General features: G+C 39.4%; 1 protein-coding gene across 1 annotated transcript; it reads right to left on the bottom strand.

Annotated features, from left to right (window-relative positions):
• Positions 1 to 920: 920 nt before the first annotated feature.
• On the bottom strand, positions 921 to 12,415 carry LOC124287267 (ependymin-related protein 1-like). The gene is made up of 6 exons (XM_046723769.1): positions 12,290 to 12,415; positions 9,786 to 9,896; positions 6,650 to 6,743; positions 4,063 to 4,239; positions 3,249 to 3,347; positions 921 to 972 (listed from the first exon to the last, which is right to left on the bottom strand). Exons 1-5 carry the CDS (start codon positions 12,413 to 12,415, stop codon positions 3,259 to 3,261), a joined length of 597 nt encoding a protein of 198 aa, XP_046579725.1. The 3' UTR covers positions 921 to 972; positions 3,249 to 3,258.
• Between the last annotated feature and the right edge of the window lie 1,562 nt (positions 12,416 to 13,977).

The following is a 13,977-nucleotide window of genomic DNA, read 5'->3' as shown; positions in this document are numbered from 1 at the left end:
GTTCTTCAACCCGCGAAGATCCGGGGTAGAATTGGTCTTCAGCAACCCATGCTTGCCACAAAAGGCGACTATGCTTGTCGTAAGAGGCGACTAACGGATCGATTGGTCAGGCTGGCTGGCTTGGTTGACACATGCCATCGGTTCCCAATTGCGCAGATCGATGCTCATGCTGTTGATCACTGGATTGTCTGGTCCAGACTCGATTATTTACAGACCGCCGCCATATAGCTGAAATATTGCTGAGTGCGGCATAAAACTAAACACACTCACTCACATGTGTTCTTCGGCTTAGATTTATGGAATTCGACCCCCCGATATGGTCACCAGACATCAGCACACGTTGACTTTAGTTGACATGCTGGACACTAGAATCAGCTATTTTACACAGAGAAAAGCCGCAAGAATTCTTTTGTGTTGGTTTATTGCGGCGTAAAACAAAACTCGCTCACTCACTTGAATACATGGATCTGCTTAATGTTTGACAAGTGAACAATTTCGAATTTTGTCGGAAGTCTTATCGCCTGTCAGAGAAGCAACTCTCCATTCCTTTAAAATAACGCAGCAGAAGCGAAAAATAAAAAAAAAACCCATTACATTTAAGGAAACAGACACAATAACTGTCGTTTAATTCTAAGCCGCAATCGGGGCGGTGGAGAAGCCTAGTGGTTAAAGCATTCGCTCTTCACGCTGAAGTCCCGGCTTCAATTCCCCACATGGGCACAATGAGTGACGCCCATTGCTGGTGTCCCCCGCAGTGATATTGCTGGAATGTTGCAAAAAGCGGTGTAAAACTATACTCACTAACTCACTCCAAGCCGGAATCCGGTGTTGCCAACTAAACATCAATACAGTTAAGGACACTGTTTTATATAAAATGCTTTTTATTATTCATCATATCTTGCAAGATAGACATTTGAACAGTGACTCGATAACTACATATACTGGTTCTGTTTCCTTTCAGCAATGATTGTCCTGCAACAGAAGAATTAGAACGTTCGTGTTGTTATAGAGGAACTCCATGTAGTACCTTTCAAAATTCAATTGTAGCACATTTATCATTTTAGTAAATAAAATGCTTTAATGTTTTAGTATCCTGGACGTAACTCGTCATGTTAAAACTAAAAGAATTAATTTTGGCAAAAATGTCATTACATGCTGCTGCATCATAATGTAAATGACCGCCTCCGTGGTGCAGTGGTTAGAGCGTCCGCCCGGAGAGCGAAAGGTCGCGGGTTCGATCCCCGACCCCGTCATACCAAAAGACGTTTAAATATGGTACTTGTTGGTCCCTGCCTGGCGCTCGGCATTAACGGGTACAACAAGGACCGGTCGGCTCGGAGTCAGTATAATGTGTCTGAGTGGGGGTATTCATGCTTCACTGCGGTATGGTATCTCAGTGGGCTAGCACTATAAAAACCATCTTAAGTCTGGGCTAGTACAAGCAGCCGCACATACACCTACACACGCATGCACGTCGTCACGTGAGCGAAATATTCTCAAGCACGACGTTAAACCCAATTTCACCTCACCTCACCTCATAATGTAAATACTGATGGAATAAAGTTAAGAAACATCATAGTAAAACAATTTCACTGTGATGTCATTGTCATCGTGTAATGTTGAATGTGCCATTGAGTGAAAGTTAGTGTTTAGTTGTCACTGTTGTGCTTTTGGATGAAAAGATGGGATTTACAGTGGAATAATATAGTTGTTATTTGATGTTGACTGGTAGTGAAAAGTTGTCCATGAAGTGGATTTTTTGGTGTTTTTTTTGTTTTATGTTTTTGTAAATTCCATTTCAAGTTGCATGTACAGACAGAAGAGTGACATGTGCTGGCATTACATCATCAAGTTAGTACAACATTGTATACACATATGAGCGTGTATATATACAGTTATCTTACCTCACACATAAATGTCGCTTTCTGATTGGCTGAGCGTTCTTCTATTATTTTCCAATGTACCCCGCTTACAAGCGAGTAACATGTACCCCGCTGTCAATGGCAACTCATTTGGTACTTCGTGGTAGTAATTCTTTATCTCGAATTACATTGAATCAGGTATGATGTACGGAAATTACCAATGTTTTGCGAATGCAAATCGATGGAAGGGAGATAACTCTAGCGATGGCTACAAAAGGATTTGTACCCGTGCTTCAAACAATTCAAAATTAACATTAAGGTGTTCGGTAAGATAAATACGTTGTTCACTGGTCCCTCGGGGCCCATGGGTTGATGTACCCTCGATGTTTGTTTATGTTCCCTGAGCCCGAAGGGCGAGACGAACATAAGGGGGACGTGGGTTGATGCACCCTCGGTGTTTGTTTATGTTCCTCTCGCGCTCCAGGTTCAGGGAACATAAACAAACATTGAGGGTACATCAACCCATGTCCCCCTCGTGACCAGTGAACAACTAATAATAGACAGGAGCTAGGTGAAAATGGTACAACCTGCAGTAAAACACATTAGTTTGAGGAAGTCAAATTGTATGTGTGCTAAATCAAAATGTCAGAGTAGGGTATCTAAGTGACGCCATTTCCTAGTAAAATAACTACAGCTCGTTCAGCTTGACCTGATCAAATGAATACTAATGCATTGCGTGACCGTGTCACAACTGGTTGGGTCTATTATTGTGAAGGGGTGCATTGATTGCCAACATGTCCGAACAGTCGAGACAAGGTCGCCGTTTGACACCTCAGTGTCGAGAAATCGTCAGCAATGTCCTAACTTTCTTTAAAAAAGAAGCTTTATTGTTTCCGATTCGAGCTTTAAGGCAGAGAACAGCAACATTAAGAACATTCTTTGATCCCCTATTTAATGAAGTTAACTCGACCTGCCGTTTGTGCCATTTGACCTCCCGGGCAATGCATATGGAGAGTAGCTCAGGTCAAGCTGAACAAGCTGTAAATTTGATATTTTACATTGCAATAAACCTTTCGATGTAATATATGTCCTTAAGCAACATTAGAAATCCTGAAAATCATATATTTTGCTGTTTATGGCTTGAAGTATAGATGAAGTGAAAAGTTGGTATATGATGTTGATGGTGCCATTGAGTCAGAGAGAGAAATATGAATAGTAAGTGTTCAATGTCATGTCTTCGAGTGAATAATTTTTATTTAATTTTCATTGAGTGAAATACAGGTATTACATTGAGTGGTCTGTTAGAATTTGATGTGGTGCACAGTGTTGCGAAACAATTATTATTTTCAGTATCTAACAGTAAACTATTATTTTCGATGTACTTACGGTATCAGGCTCAGCAGTATGGCGGAATGTCGAAGACAGTGATGTCCCTGATGCCGGGGTAGAAGTCGTTGTACCCGAGGACGTAAAGAGAGTTTCCTTCTGGAGAGGAAGAAAATATGTCACAGTGAGCAACTTTGCACTGTAATTGTTCACGTCTCACCTAGTAATATTTGCTATATCACGACCGCCTGTTAATAATGTTGACCTCATGGAGTGTGGTGACACGCTGTCGATCTAGTTACAGTGTCAAAACACCTGACCACTTTAGGTGTCGTGTGGTCATGTGCATAGAACTCAGGTCACAAATCTGTTAAAGTTAAGCGCCGTGGGGCGCGGAGAGTTCTTGGATGGCAGCGAGACTCCTGAGAATTTCTGGGACTTCAGTCCTGCCCCACAACATGTGATACATGTTTCTCACTTTCAGTTTGTTCAAAAATGTCTCTGTTCGCCTAGCAGAAAATGGGTACCCGGTGGGATAAGACTATAACTTTCTAGCGCCTAACAGGCAGCATGGGTTATCCGCGTAATAATAATCAGATTGTTTGGGCTCTTCGAGCATGCATTGTGCATGGAGCAATGCTCATAATAAATCGACTATTTTTATCATTATTATTATTTATTGTTTCTAACCCGAATCTTCACGGGTCTCTAACAGAAGTTCAGATGACACCGGTGTTAGCACTATTTTTAACTATTTACATGACACCCGGTATTGTTTATGTACTGTTCAAAGCGGGCGTTCATGCTTGCCCTCCTGCTCACACACTAAAATACGTGGTCAATGACAAACTCAACTCCACTCTCCCATACCCACCTCCGCCTCCTGTCGTGGTCCTGGTTACGACTACTGGTACACAGTCTCCCTCTGAGACGGTAGTGATGACATTTTGACGCCTCCCGTCGGCGGTGGTAGTGTTGTAGGTGTACGACTGGGAATTCAGCCTGTGCCGATTGTAGCCGTAAAAGAAAGGACCCAAAGAGACAGCGTCACCTGAGATTTAACATCATTTGTTATAGATAAGATGCGTTCATTTCTTCGGAAAAGTGGGAACATCCCAATACATAATCCGAAAAGTATGTTTATCAGCCAGCCGTATCGAATGCTTGAGAGACTGTGATTTTGATTTTTCACAACCAAGAAATATAAAAGACACAATGTCACACATTTTCGACAATAATTAGGCCTATGTTGTATATATTGGGGCATATGCACCCAGTTTCGCTTCATATTGATGCAGTAGACATTTATTATCCCTTACGAATTGCCTGACATCGATAATTGAAACTTCGAGGCGAACAGCTTCCAAACAGGGAACACTTGCCATATGGGGAATGTAAACAATTGTTCCGTACATCGAAAACAGTCGCACGCGGTATTGTCGGTGTTTGCCCCACTGGTTTCAATCACAAGTTGTTCTCGGGGTATTAGTAAAAGAGCGCTTAAAGGGACTTAACTCTGTGGGATTCACTTGAAATACTGTTCGCTCGGTAGAGGGCGCAAGAGTCGATTTAATGCAATGTTGCATTAATTCATTCGAACTTTTTAATTTAATATTGTAATCTAAATATGTAATTTCGTTTTGAATAAATTATACGGTAGCTTCCCTGAGGGCTGATAGTATTATTGAGAGAAATGCATTATGTTTTTATACACAAGTGTGGTGTGATATAGTGCCTTTAAGAGACAACAAGCATGTAAATAAAATATTTCACGCTTAAACTTCGTAAGTGTTTGAAAAGGTGTTGCGGACTTCGGTCGGGATGCAACCTTTAACTAACATAAAGATATGTCGATACCGACTTCAGATCCTTTCCTGAATTGTCACAGTGTGATTAAAACTCAATGACAAATTATCGCCAGCAAAATGGATATTTTTTTATAAGCCTAATTTGCATTTTTTGGCCATATAAAGATGTATTCCTTATGGCAGTCGCGTCGGCTTGCCTTCACTTTATATGCATTAGCGCACATGTAGCTGTATTTGTTAATTCATGGTGATATTTCGTAATTCTGTTTCAAGAGGTGAGCATTAAACAAATTCTATATAAGTTCAACTCTAAAATAATGAAAAACATATATAGTCTCAAACGGATCAAAGCTTTCGAATGTTTATCTATACACATATAATATCTACGCACATGCAATTGGCTGACGCTCACAACCTACCAGCGTTAACGTACTTAAACGTTTAACATGCATATCAAAACATCATAATCTCTACTAGATCAATTCAATTTCTTTTATTCAGGGTACTGAAGAGGCCACAGGCCTATAGTACAATACAAGTGTGTACAGTTACATGGAATTTAAAACAAATTTTCTACTGTTGAACCCATGATAAATGTACATTGATAGATTTTTAACAATTTGTAGATTTGTTGCTTTCAACAATAACCTTAATTTATATTCACAGTGATTGATGCGTTAAAATGGGGGTATATATAACATTCTTAAATTGTGAAAATGCGGACAGACTAATATAAAATGATACTCATCTTCTATCACCCCTAAATCACATAACATACACAGTCTATTTTCTCGTGGAACATTATAATATCTGCCCTTTTCTATATTTAATTCATGGGATGTACATCTTAGTCGTACTAGTTAATTGTGTAAACTGATTGGCTGTGTGCCGTCAGCGTTAATCGATGATCAACCACTGGTTTGACTTTGCTAAGACTCGAGTGTAGCCAAACCGCAACGATATCAATTGTGTTGACTTCGGTTTAAACCATTATGCACTCACTTTCAAATTAACCCCATTTCGTCGATCGTTGCAGTACAGATAACAGTTTGAACATTTCGGTACATTCGAGACGAGACATTCATGCAGATAAAGTTATATAGCAAAACGATATGCGAGATATCATTTCCGACTTCTCAAACCTTTAATGCAGTCAATAAATCTAACCTCGAAATAACAGTATCTAATGCTACCTCCATTTAGAGATAGATTTCTAGCAAAATAAAAAAGGAAGGTAAAATTATCGAGTCTGGGTCAGGTAAACCAGTGGTTGATAGCGTGATGACAAACACTCAGTATATCTGTACGCAACGTTCATCAACGTTATAATCGAATGTTGGGACTTCTAAAGTTCTGGGAAAGAAACTTTTCAAAATTTCCCACTAGACCACAGGACCAGTGAGTGAACAATAATTAGCGGTCCTGTCTGTACTTCACTGGTCACTAGATTTATTTTAACTGTCAATACAAAATTCTCTGGCCACCAGGACCACTGCAAACTTAGCATTTAGTGGTCCTGGTGAATTTTTACTAACCAGGGACCACAGGACCAGCGTAAATTTCGCACACTGAAGTTTATAGAGGACCCGTTCCGTTTAAAGTTCGAGGGACAGAACATACAAAAATTGGTCGATATATTTGGAAATCACTTACTTGGAACACACACACTTTGCTGATCATCAAATTGTCCCTGAAGAGAGTACTTTGAGCAAGTACGTGCTGCTGCGTCAATACTGTAAGCAACACCCTGAAAACAAAAATTGTCATTTAGAAATCAAAAAGAAACAATTCAATGTGACAGATAGATAATCTCACCTAAGTGTCTACTGATATCAATTATATCAACCTGAGTTATTACAAACATTTGTATGATATATTTGATATCCGAAGACACGAGAGTGAGATTCTATTTACCATAAAAAGCTCTCTTCATTAGTTTTTAAAGACAAAACGTACATCTCTGAAAACGGTACTGCCATTAGACTTGCAGTACAGCGGTGTCATAGCATTGTGACGTCATCAGGTTCATGATGCCATAGCATTGTCAGGGCATTGTACGATATCTACTGTCAAAACGATATCTCCTGGGAGATTTGGATGATAAATAGAGAATACTACACGAGGTCTCATTACATACGAATTATACGAAACGAGTGTCCTTCCTATGGTATCTGACCGAGCGAAATAATATATAATATTCGTATAATTCGTATGTAATGAGACCGAGTGTGGTATTTTATTTATTACCCACGTCTTATATGCATTAAATTAACAAAATAGCGTATTTTTGTTAATATTTTGGTTTCAAACCGAAACCGGTTTCATAAAGAGGTTGCGGAAGAGTTTTGCACTGTAGTACAATATTTGCATGACGTCACTGTAATGACGTCACTGCCTTGGTAACCGACGTCACGATGCATGTCAGTTGTCATCGCCTCGTACAGCCTCCTACAGTAAACTACTCCGAAGCACCCCGTTTCTTGGTTTGCAGTTGCTTCATTCGGCTAACATCACTGGTGGAAACATTGCGTTTACGTTTTTCGACGGGCATAATGTCTCAGTTCGGCATAATTAAACAGCGACATCCCCACAATGCATTTAAGTTGTAGAATGAATGGATTCACGTGTTTGTTATGAATTAAAAATTAGTTACGTCAGAATGCAACCTAATTGAGAGGTCATCGGTTATCCAATCAAATCGTTAGAATCTCAGGTCAAGTCGTTACGACACAGGTCAACACGATACGACACTCGTGTGACGTACGAGATTAGTATGCAACTACCCATACGTTGACCACGTGGGTAATAAAAACCTATACCCATGATTACTACTATGACTCCTGTACCTCGTCGTTTGGATTCTTAGTTTGGGGAGGAGAGGTAGCCAAGTGGTTAAAGCGTTCGCTCGTCACGCCGAAGACCAGTGTTCGATTTCCCACATGGGTACATAGAGATTACTAAACGAGTGTCTGTCAGATACCATTTATCTTACAACGAGTTGTAAGATAAATGTTATCTGACAGACACGAGTACAGTAATCTGTTTCTTACACACCATAAAATCGCACCATTTTATGGTCGAATAGATTCAAATTTCATGTTTTCTCGTCGTAGGTGCGCAATAATACACAACACAACGTTTAAGAATGAGTGACGTCACTTGGCTTCCTAATCACTACTCATCCCCATGGTGACCCTCCACAAAAAAGTTTCTGCCACCTCTTCGCATCATCAAGGCAATGGTGATAATGATAACTAGATAAGACCACAGAAAATTAATTAAACACTCTAAAATGATGATGTTAACATGCAAATGTGGATGATTTTAATTCTTGCAAGCGTAAAATATTTGAGCGAGTGACGTCATCGTTATCGCTTGGTGGTTTTCGTCCACCGAAGATTGTTTTGGATATCTCTGCACATTGGGGATCTGTACTTGTGTACCAGTTTACGTTCAATGTTCTCCCATCTTTTGAGTGTGTGAAATTAGGTGCACCCAGTGTGCTTGAATGTGACATTGCTGAGGTTACGTTCACTATCAATGGGGGACTACTCTTCTTCGCCACATCCTTCTCGTTTTCCCCGAGCCGGAAACTGCCACTTGGAATGTAATGGAATTTACGGAGTTTTCAGTATGAAATGTGAGTTGATTACATCCTGTAAGTTATCAAGACATAAACTTTACATTATCATGCGTCGGAGGAATATCTTGAGCAATGACTTATGTGTAGATCAACCGTTCCTGTACATGTTCGATTGAATAGAAAGGACGTGTGCCGCCATTTGCACTCATGAAGCCTTGCAAAACGTACCATGTCGTACATTGTTTCAACGAGTGTGTTTTGGTTCTGATTGTCATGAGTGAATTTGATAACATTAGAATCACATAGTATCTCGGAAGTGGGTCTTCATCATGTGTATCAGTGAAAAATGTCATCTTCACCAATGCATCAAAGAAACAACGAGTCAAATCGATCTCACAATGGACAGGCACTGACGTTATCGTGTCAGGTATTTTTTGCAAGACGACACATGACACTTGTCGCATCTCTCCAGTAAAAGTACCAGTGTTGTACATTTTGAATATTCGAAGGGAATCAAGGGCTTTATCTCTAACGGTGATTTTCACATAATTGTTTACACAGGTATCACTGATTTTTGGAGCCATTTTGAATTCATGACTAGGAATCGAAAGTTTTAATAAAAGGAATTAGAAATAAATAGATTCGTGTTATATTTATTCTACTTGTGACTCATTGTATAAATAAATACCTGTTTATGTTGCAATCGCGAAAATAACAGGTAGGTGTAAAGGGGTATTTTTGCACGAGTAACAGGTCTCTGTTCAATTGAAGCACGAGTAACTTATCAATGAATTTTAATCAGGAAAGTAGTCCGTCATAACCTGACCCTAGGTCATCGCCATGGAGTAGCCAATCACGGGATTAGAAATCGATCTCACACATATGTGTGATACCAGTTTTCTCACATGGATTTCTCACCCACGGGTGTGTAAGAAAATGTGTGAAGCCCATTCCTGGTGTCCCCCGCTTTGATATTGCTGGAATATTGCTAAATCGGCGTAAAACTCACTCACTCACTCACTCACTGTCACCCTACAGGAAGACGTATTTGTCTTGGAGGTGAAAATAGCATTGAGACTTAACCTCCCATGGAAACAAGGGCGTAAAAGAATGATACATAAAACGTGTCTTGTCCGAGTCCACTGAGACGCCATGCGACAATTTATCATGGATCCAGTCGTAAAGCATTTTGGAGGTCTTCCTTACCTTCTTGTAGTCGTAGATTACTTTGGTGGTCCCGACGAATTTGTTGTTGCTGCGATCGCCGCTGACGAGGTATCTGTCATTGACACCGTCGTAGACGATGAAGTATAATGCCTGAAAATATGCAAAATTACAACTAAGAAAGAGTCGGAATTGGCAAAAACCATAGCCAGAATGTTCGCAAAATGTTTCCGGGAGGAAAGTTTTGAAGCTTATGCCAAATGTATTTATACATATTATGAAGTGCAATATAGTGCAACCAAATACTCCAGGAACCATTGTTGTAATATAAAAATATTAGTGTCAGTGGCAAAAGGATTTTACAAAACTTTCATAATCAACATGTTCATTTTTTTATGAAGAGAGTGATTTTATGGCACTTCAACAACTTTTACGAAAGGTATCGCGCGATAATTTTTTGGGAATTTTATGTTTTCTGAAAACACATACACAGATATATGAAAGAATTAAGACCTCCTTACATAGTGTTATAAACAACGTATAACATTTATAGCAAATGTATATATTTAGCTTTTTCCTTTATGTAGAAAAGGGTCAAAGAAATTTCATTTTGTCCTGACACCGGCTGAAGATGAATTAAAGGTAATGGAAACGTGGGAAGAGGAAACTTGGCAAATAACATGGCAAAACGCTTTTATTAAACCGTTTACAACTATTACTGATCATAAACTAACATCACTGCCGCCCGAGCACTTGATTAAAATGACTATTGTTGAAAGTCATTTGTGCACTTTCTGCAACCTAAAACATGTCATTCGCAATAACTGATGGTTTCATTTCATTAGCACATGTGAGAAGCACAAGGTTATGATACCTGTTATATATTATTATGTATATACACAAACTGTAAGACGACCTATTGCACCATATATGCTGGTGTACTCTCACCGAGTTTAAGAATGGTTTTAAAAAATATGCAATGAATATTTTCTCGTGATCAACATAACAGTAACAATATATTTCTCAACCAAACAACATATTACGCAACGCTACACTGTCGAACATGTACGCATACAGTCAGTCAAATGGGAAATTAAAATTTTCACGTGAGATAACAAAATGGGGCCACGTAGTGTCTTAACAGCGTTGGTATATTTACGATGCCCATGGAATGTAAGACCTAATAAACCTCTACAATATTATGGAGGTTTTTTTTACAACATGAGACATTTTTTCTTTCCTTTGCTGGACCTGACCCGAAAATCAATACCTTAGTTTTTGAATCGTTAATGGTTAGCTTTCATTGTTTACAATATTCATGAAATCTATCAGTGCAGTGCTGCGCCTTCACGGTTTTAAAACAGTAGGGTCGTGTCATCATCATATTGCAACAGTAGAACATGTAGGTCAATAAAAGGAAAGTTGATGATTGGAAAGTTGAAATCATTCTTTTTGTCATACAGCCTTGTGGAAAATTTAGTTTTGCAGTAACGCCATATTGGATTAAAGTACATACTATTCACTGTGTCAATGTTGTAAATTTCCAGCATACTTCGGTGTCATCGTTAACTTTGTAGTAAGTCAAGTTAATAAAAAGATGAGTTCGTTTTTACAATGCTCATATAATCTCCCTTCCACCTTTAGAGAAATCCATTGTTTCAGCTAAGGCATCCATGATAACTCGTGTCGTTCATTTTGGGACAGGCCGAACTAATTCTATGGAAGTTTACGGAAAGGGAAGAAGGATTAGAATCGCTTAGTTTAAACGTATTTTATCCACAGAGTGAAAAGGATTTGGGACTAGTTCTTACAGCTTAAAAAAACCCTCTCCAAAGATATTTACAATAACAAATTTCAGCACAAGCAATTACATGTATAGAACAGACACGGAGGAAGATTGACAGTTTAGGGGAACTATTGTTATACAATCAGGGAAATATTATTATACAAAAGGTGTATAGAAAGCAGACTACTGGAATCGTTTAGATTTGTTTATATACTGATGTACATTTTTAAATATAATTTCACTTTTTTGGTTTGTCAGATCTGCAATGCTTTTTAAAAGAACAGATAATGTAATCACAGACTTACAAGCACTTACATCTTGAATAGCTTTAAACATCATCTTTCTATGTTGATTGTATGATGAACAATTGCTTAATCGTTATGGGATATTTATATAGCGCACATATCAACGCACTGGTGCATGCTCAAGGCGCTGGTATTTTCCCCCTCGGTCACTAGATGTCAATCTCACCGGCAAATCTTATTATCAATCTCAACTCCCTGGGTATCATGCAACTCTTGCTGCCACTAGGCGCACCGAGTTATTGCGGCTTTCCCATCCTTATGAGGTACCCATTCACAGCTGGGTGGACTGGGACACATAGTCACAGTACTTTGTTCAGGTTTACTGCACGTTGCTGTACCCGCAACTAAGTGTTTGCACGTATTCATGTGGCCACCATCTGGTCATATACCAACGGATTCGTGTGTTCTTTTAAGTGCACGGGGTTGGTTAATTGGTTTACGGACTCTGTACTTACACGCATTGTTGTCGTGGAGTTGACATAGGTGACATGCTGGAATGCGTTGAATTGCTTGGGTGCGCAGCAAATGCTGCCACTTGCCAAAGACAGACCAGCGAGGACCAGTGCTGCTTGCAGGATCATTCTGGAAGGGTTTCGTTGGAGATGAATCTGTGCCAATCCCTCTGCCAAACTCGCCCAGGACGAAAGATACTTCGAATCTGTGCTTCTTTTATCTACACAGGGGAGCATCACGTGATGCATCTCTGGAGATCAGCTGACATGTAGCAGTCATGTTATTTTTTTGTAAAAGCGAAATAAATCTCTCGACCTGAGCCCCAAATTTTCAGGTTCCAGGGGAAATCCCGGGCACCCTTGTTTTAGGTAAGGGTTAAACTGATTGGACGCTGGGAGACGGTGACCTTTGATCAATAACGTTGCATCGTATCCCGACGGCGGAGCTTCTCGCCCACAGCATCAATCAATGGTCTCTTGTATCAAGCCTTGACTGCATACATGCCGCCGTAAAACAGACAGACAGACAGACAGACATACACTTTTATTGACACTACCTTAATAAATGGCCTCTGGCCATATACATAAGATTTTTTATATGCTATCAAGATAGTGAGGATGTAACAAGTAGGTCTATTAAGCTTTGTATGCACATTAGTAATTTCGTCGCTGGAAAGCTTAATACATATATGCTCCTGAGTTTCTTTGTTTTTTAACGTTATTAGTAGAAAATAATTGTAAAACTTTGTAAACTGAAGTCGTTTAAAATAGTTTTGCTTTAAATACTTAATTCTAGATCACTGTAGATAGGGCATTCTATGATAAAGTGTTACATTTTAGGCATCTTCTCCGACTTTGATCAACTCGCTCTAAAACAGATGGAATTGCGTTGCGGAGTCAGCAGCTAAATGAAACAGGTTAGTTCGCTGATGCAATGATCATGGCCGCGTACATTTATTGGTATTGCATAACAAAAGTTCGTCCCGGAAGGACAATGACCCTTTGAAAGAAACTGGTAATGCAACTCATCACAGGTCTCTTTACCAGCAATATATATACATTTGTATAAATAAAACTGTGTGCACTTTATGGTAGCTGAATCAGGTTCAAAATATGAAACTAGTTGAAGGACATCCGTATTAATCAGGTTTCCCTTTTCCACAAGAAAATGCTTTATGGAAATGTACATGATCGTTATGGCTTTACAAACTGTCAGTAACATTTCCCTGATTCCCCCATCACTGTGATAAATGACCCCAGTGACAATGAGAGAGTATATTAAATAGACAGACTAAGCCAAATTTGTAAAGCTCCTTATACAACACTTCACCGCTGTCATTTCGAAAGAGTAATATGTTGCAGATAAAAGAAAAACCCAGTTTAGAACCTCTTACCTTTGACAAGTTAGGTTTGCCCCACATGCAATATCATCACAGGTCTCTTTACGAGCAATGAATATACATTTGTATAAATAATATTTTGCACTTTATTGAAGCTGAATCAAATTATGAAACTAGTTGAAGGACATGATCGTTATGGCTTTAAACATTTGCCTGATCCCCTCTCTCTATAGTATATGAGACCCGTGAAGATCCGGGGTAGAATAGGTCTTCAGCAACCCATGTGCTTGCCATAAAAGGCGACTATGCTTGTCGTAAGAGGCGACTAACGGGATCGGGTGGTCAGGCTCG

This window comes from Haliotis rubra, unplaced genomic scaffold, assembly GCF_003918875.1.
Source record: "Haliotis rubra isolate DU_JTF1 unplaced genomic scaffold, ASM391887v1 Scf4, whole genome shotgun sequence".
NCBI classification, from domain to species: domain Eukaryota; kingdom Metazoa; phylum Mollusca; class Gastropoda; order Lepetellida; family Haliotidae; genus Haliotis; species Haliotis rubra.
The sequence above is the reverse complement of the archived record's forward strand: the minus strand, read 5'-3'. Positions and strand labels throughout refer to the sequence as shown.

What these genes read in the sequence shown, in the direction of transcription:
- LOC124287267 (XM_046723769.1), bottom strand. Translation starts at nt 12,415, where the DNA reads ATGATCCTGCAAGCAGCACTGGTCCTCGCTGGTCTGTCTTTGGCAAGT. An exon ending in ACTCCACGACAACAATGCGT is followed by an intron (nt 9,897 to 12,289) that starts GTAAGTACAGAG and finishes GCATATTTTCAG; the next exon opens with GCATTATACTTCATCGTCTA. An exon ending in GCAAAGTGTGTGTGTTCCAA is followed by an intron (nt 4,240 to 6,649) that starts GTAAGTGATTTC and finishes GTTAAATCTCAG; the next exon opens with GTGACGCTGTCTCTTTGGGT.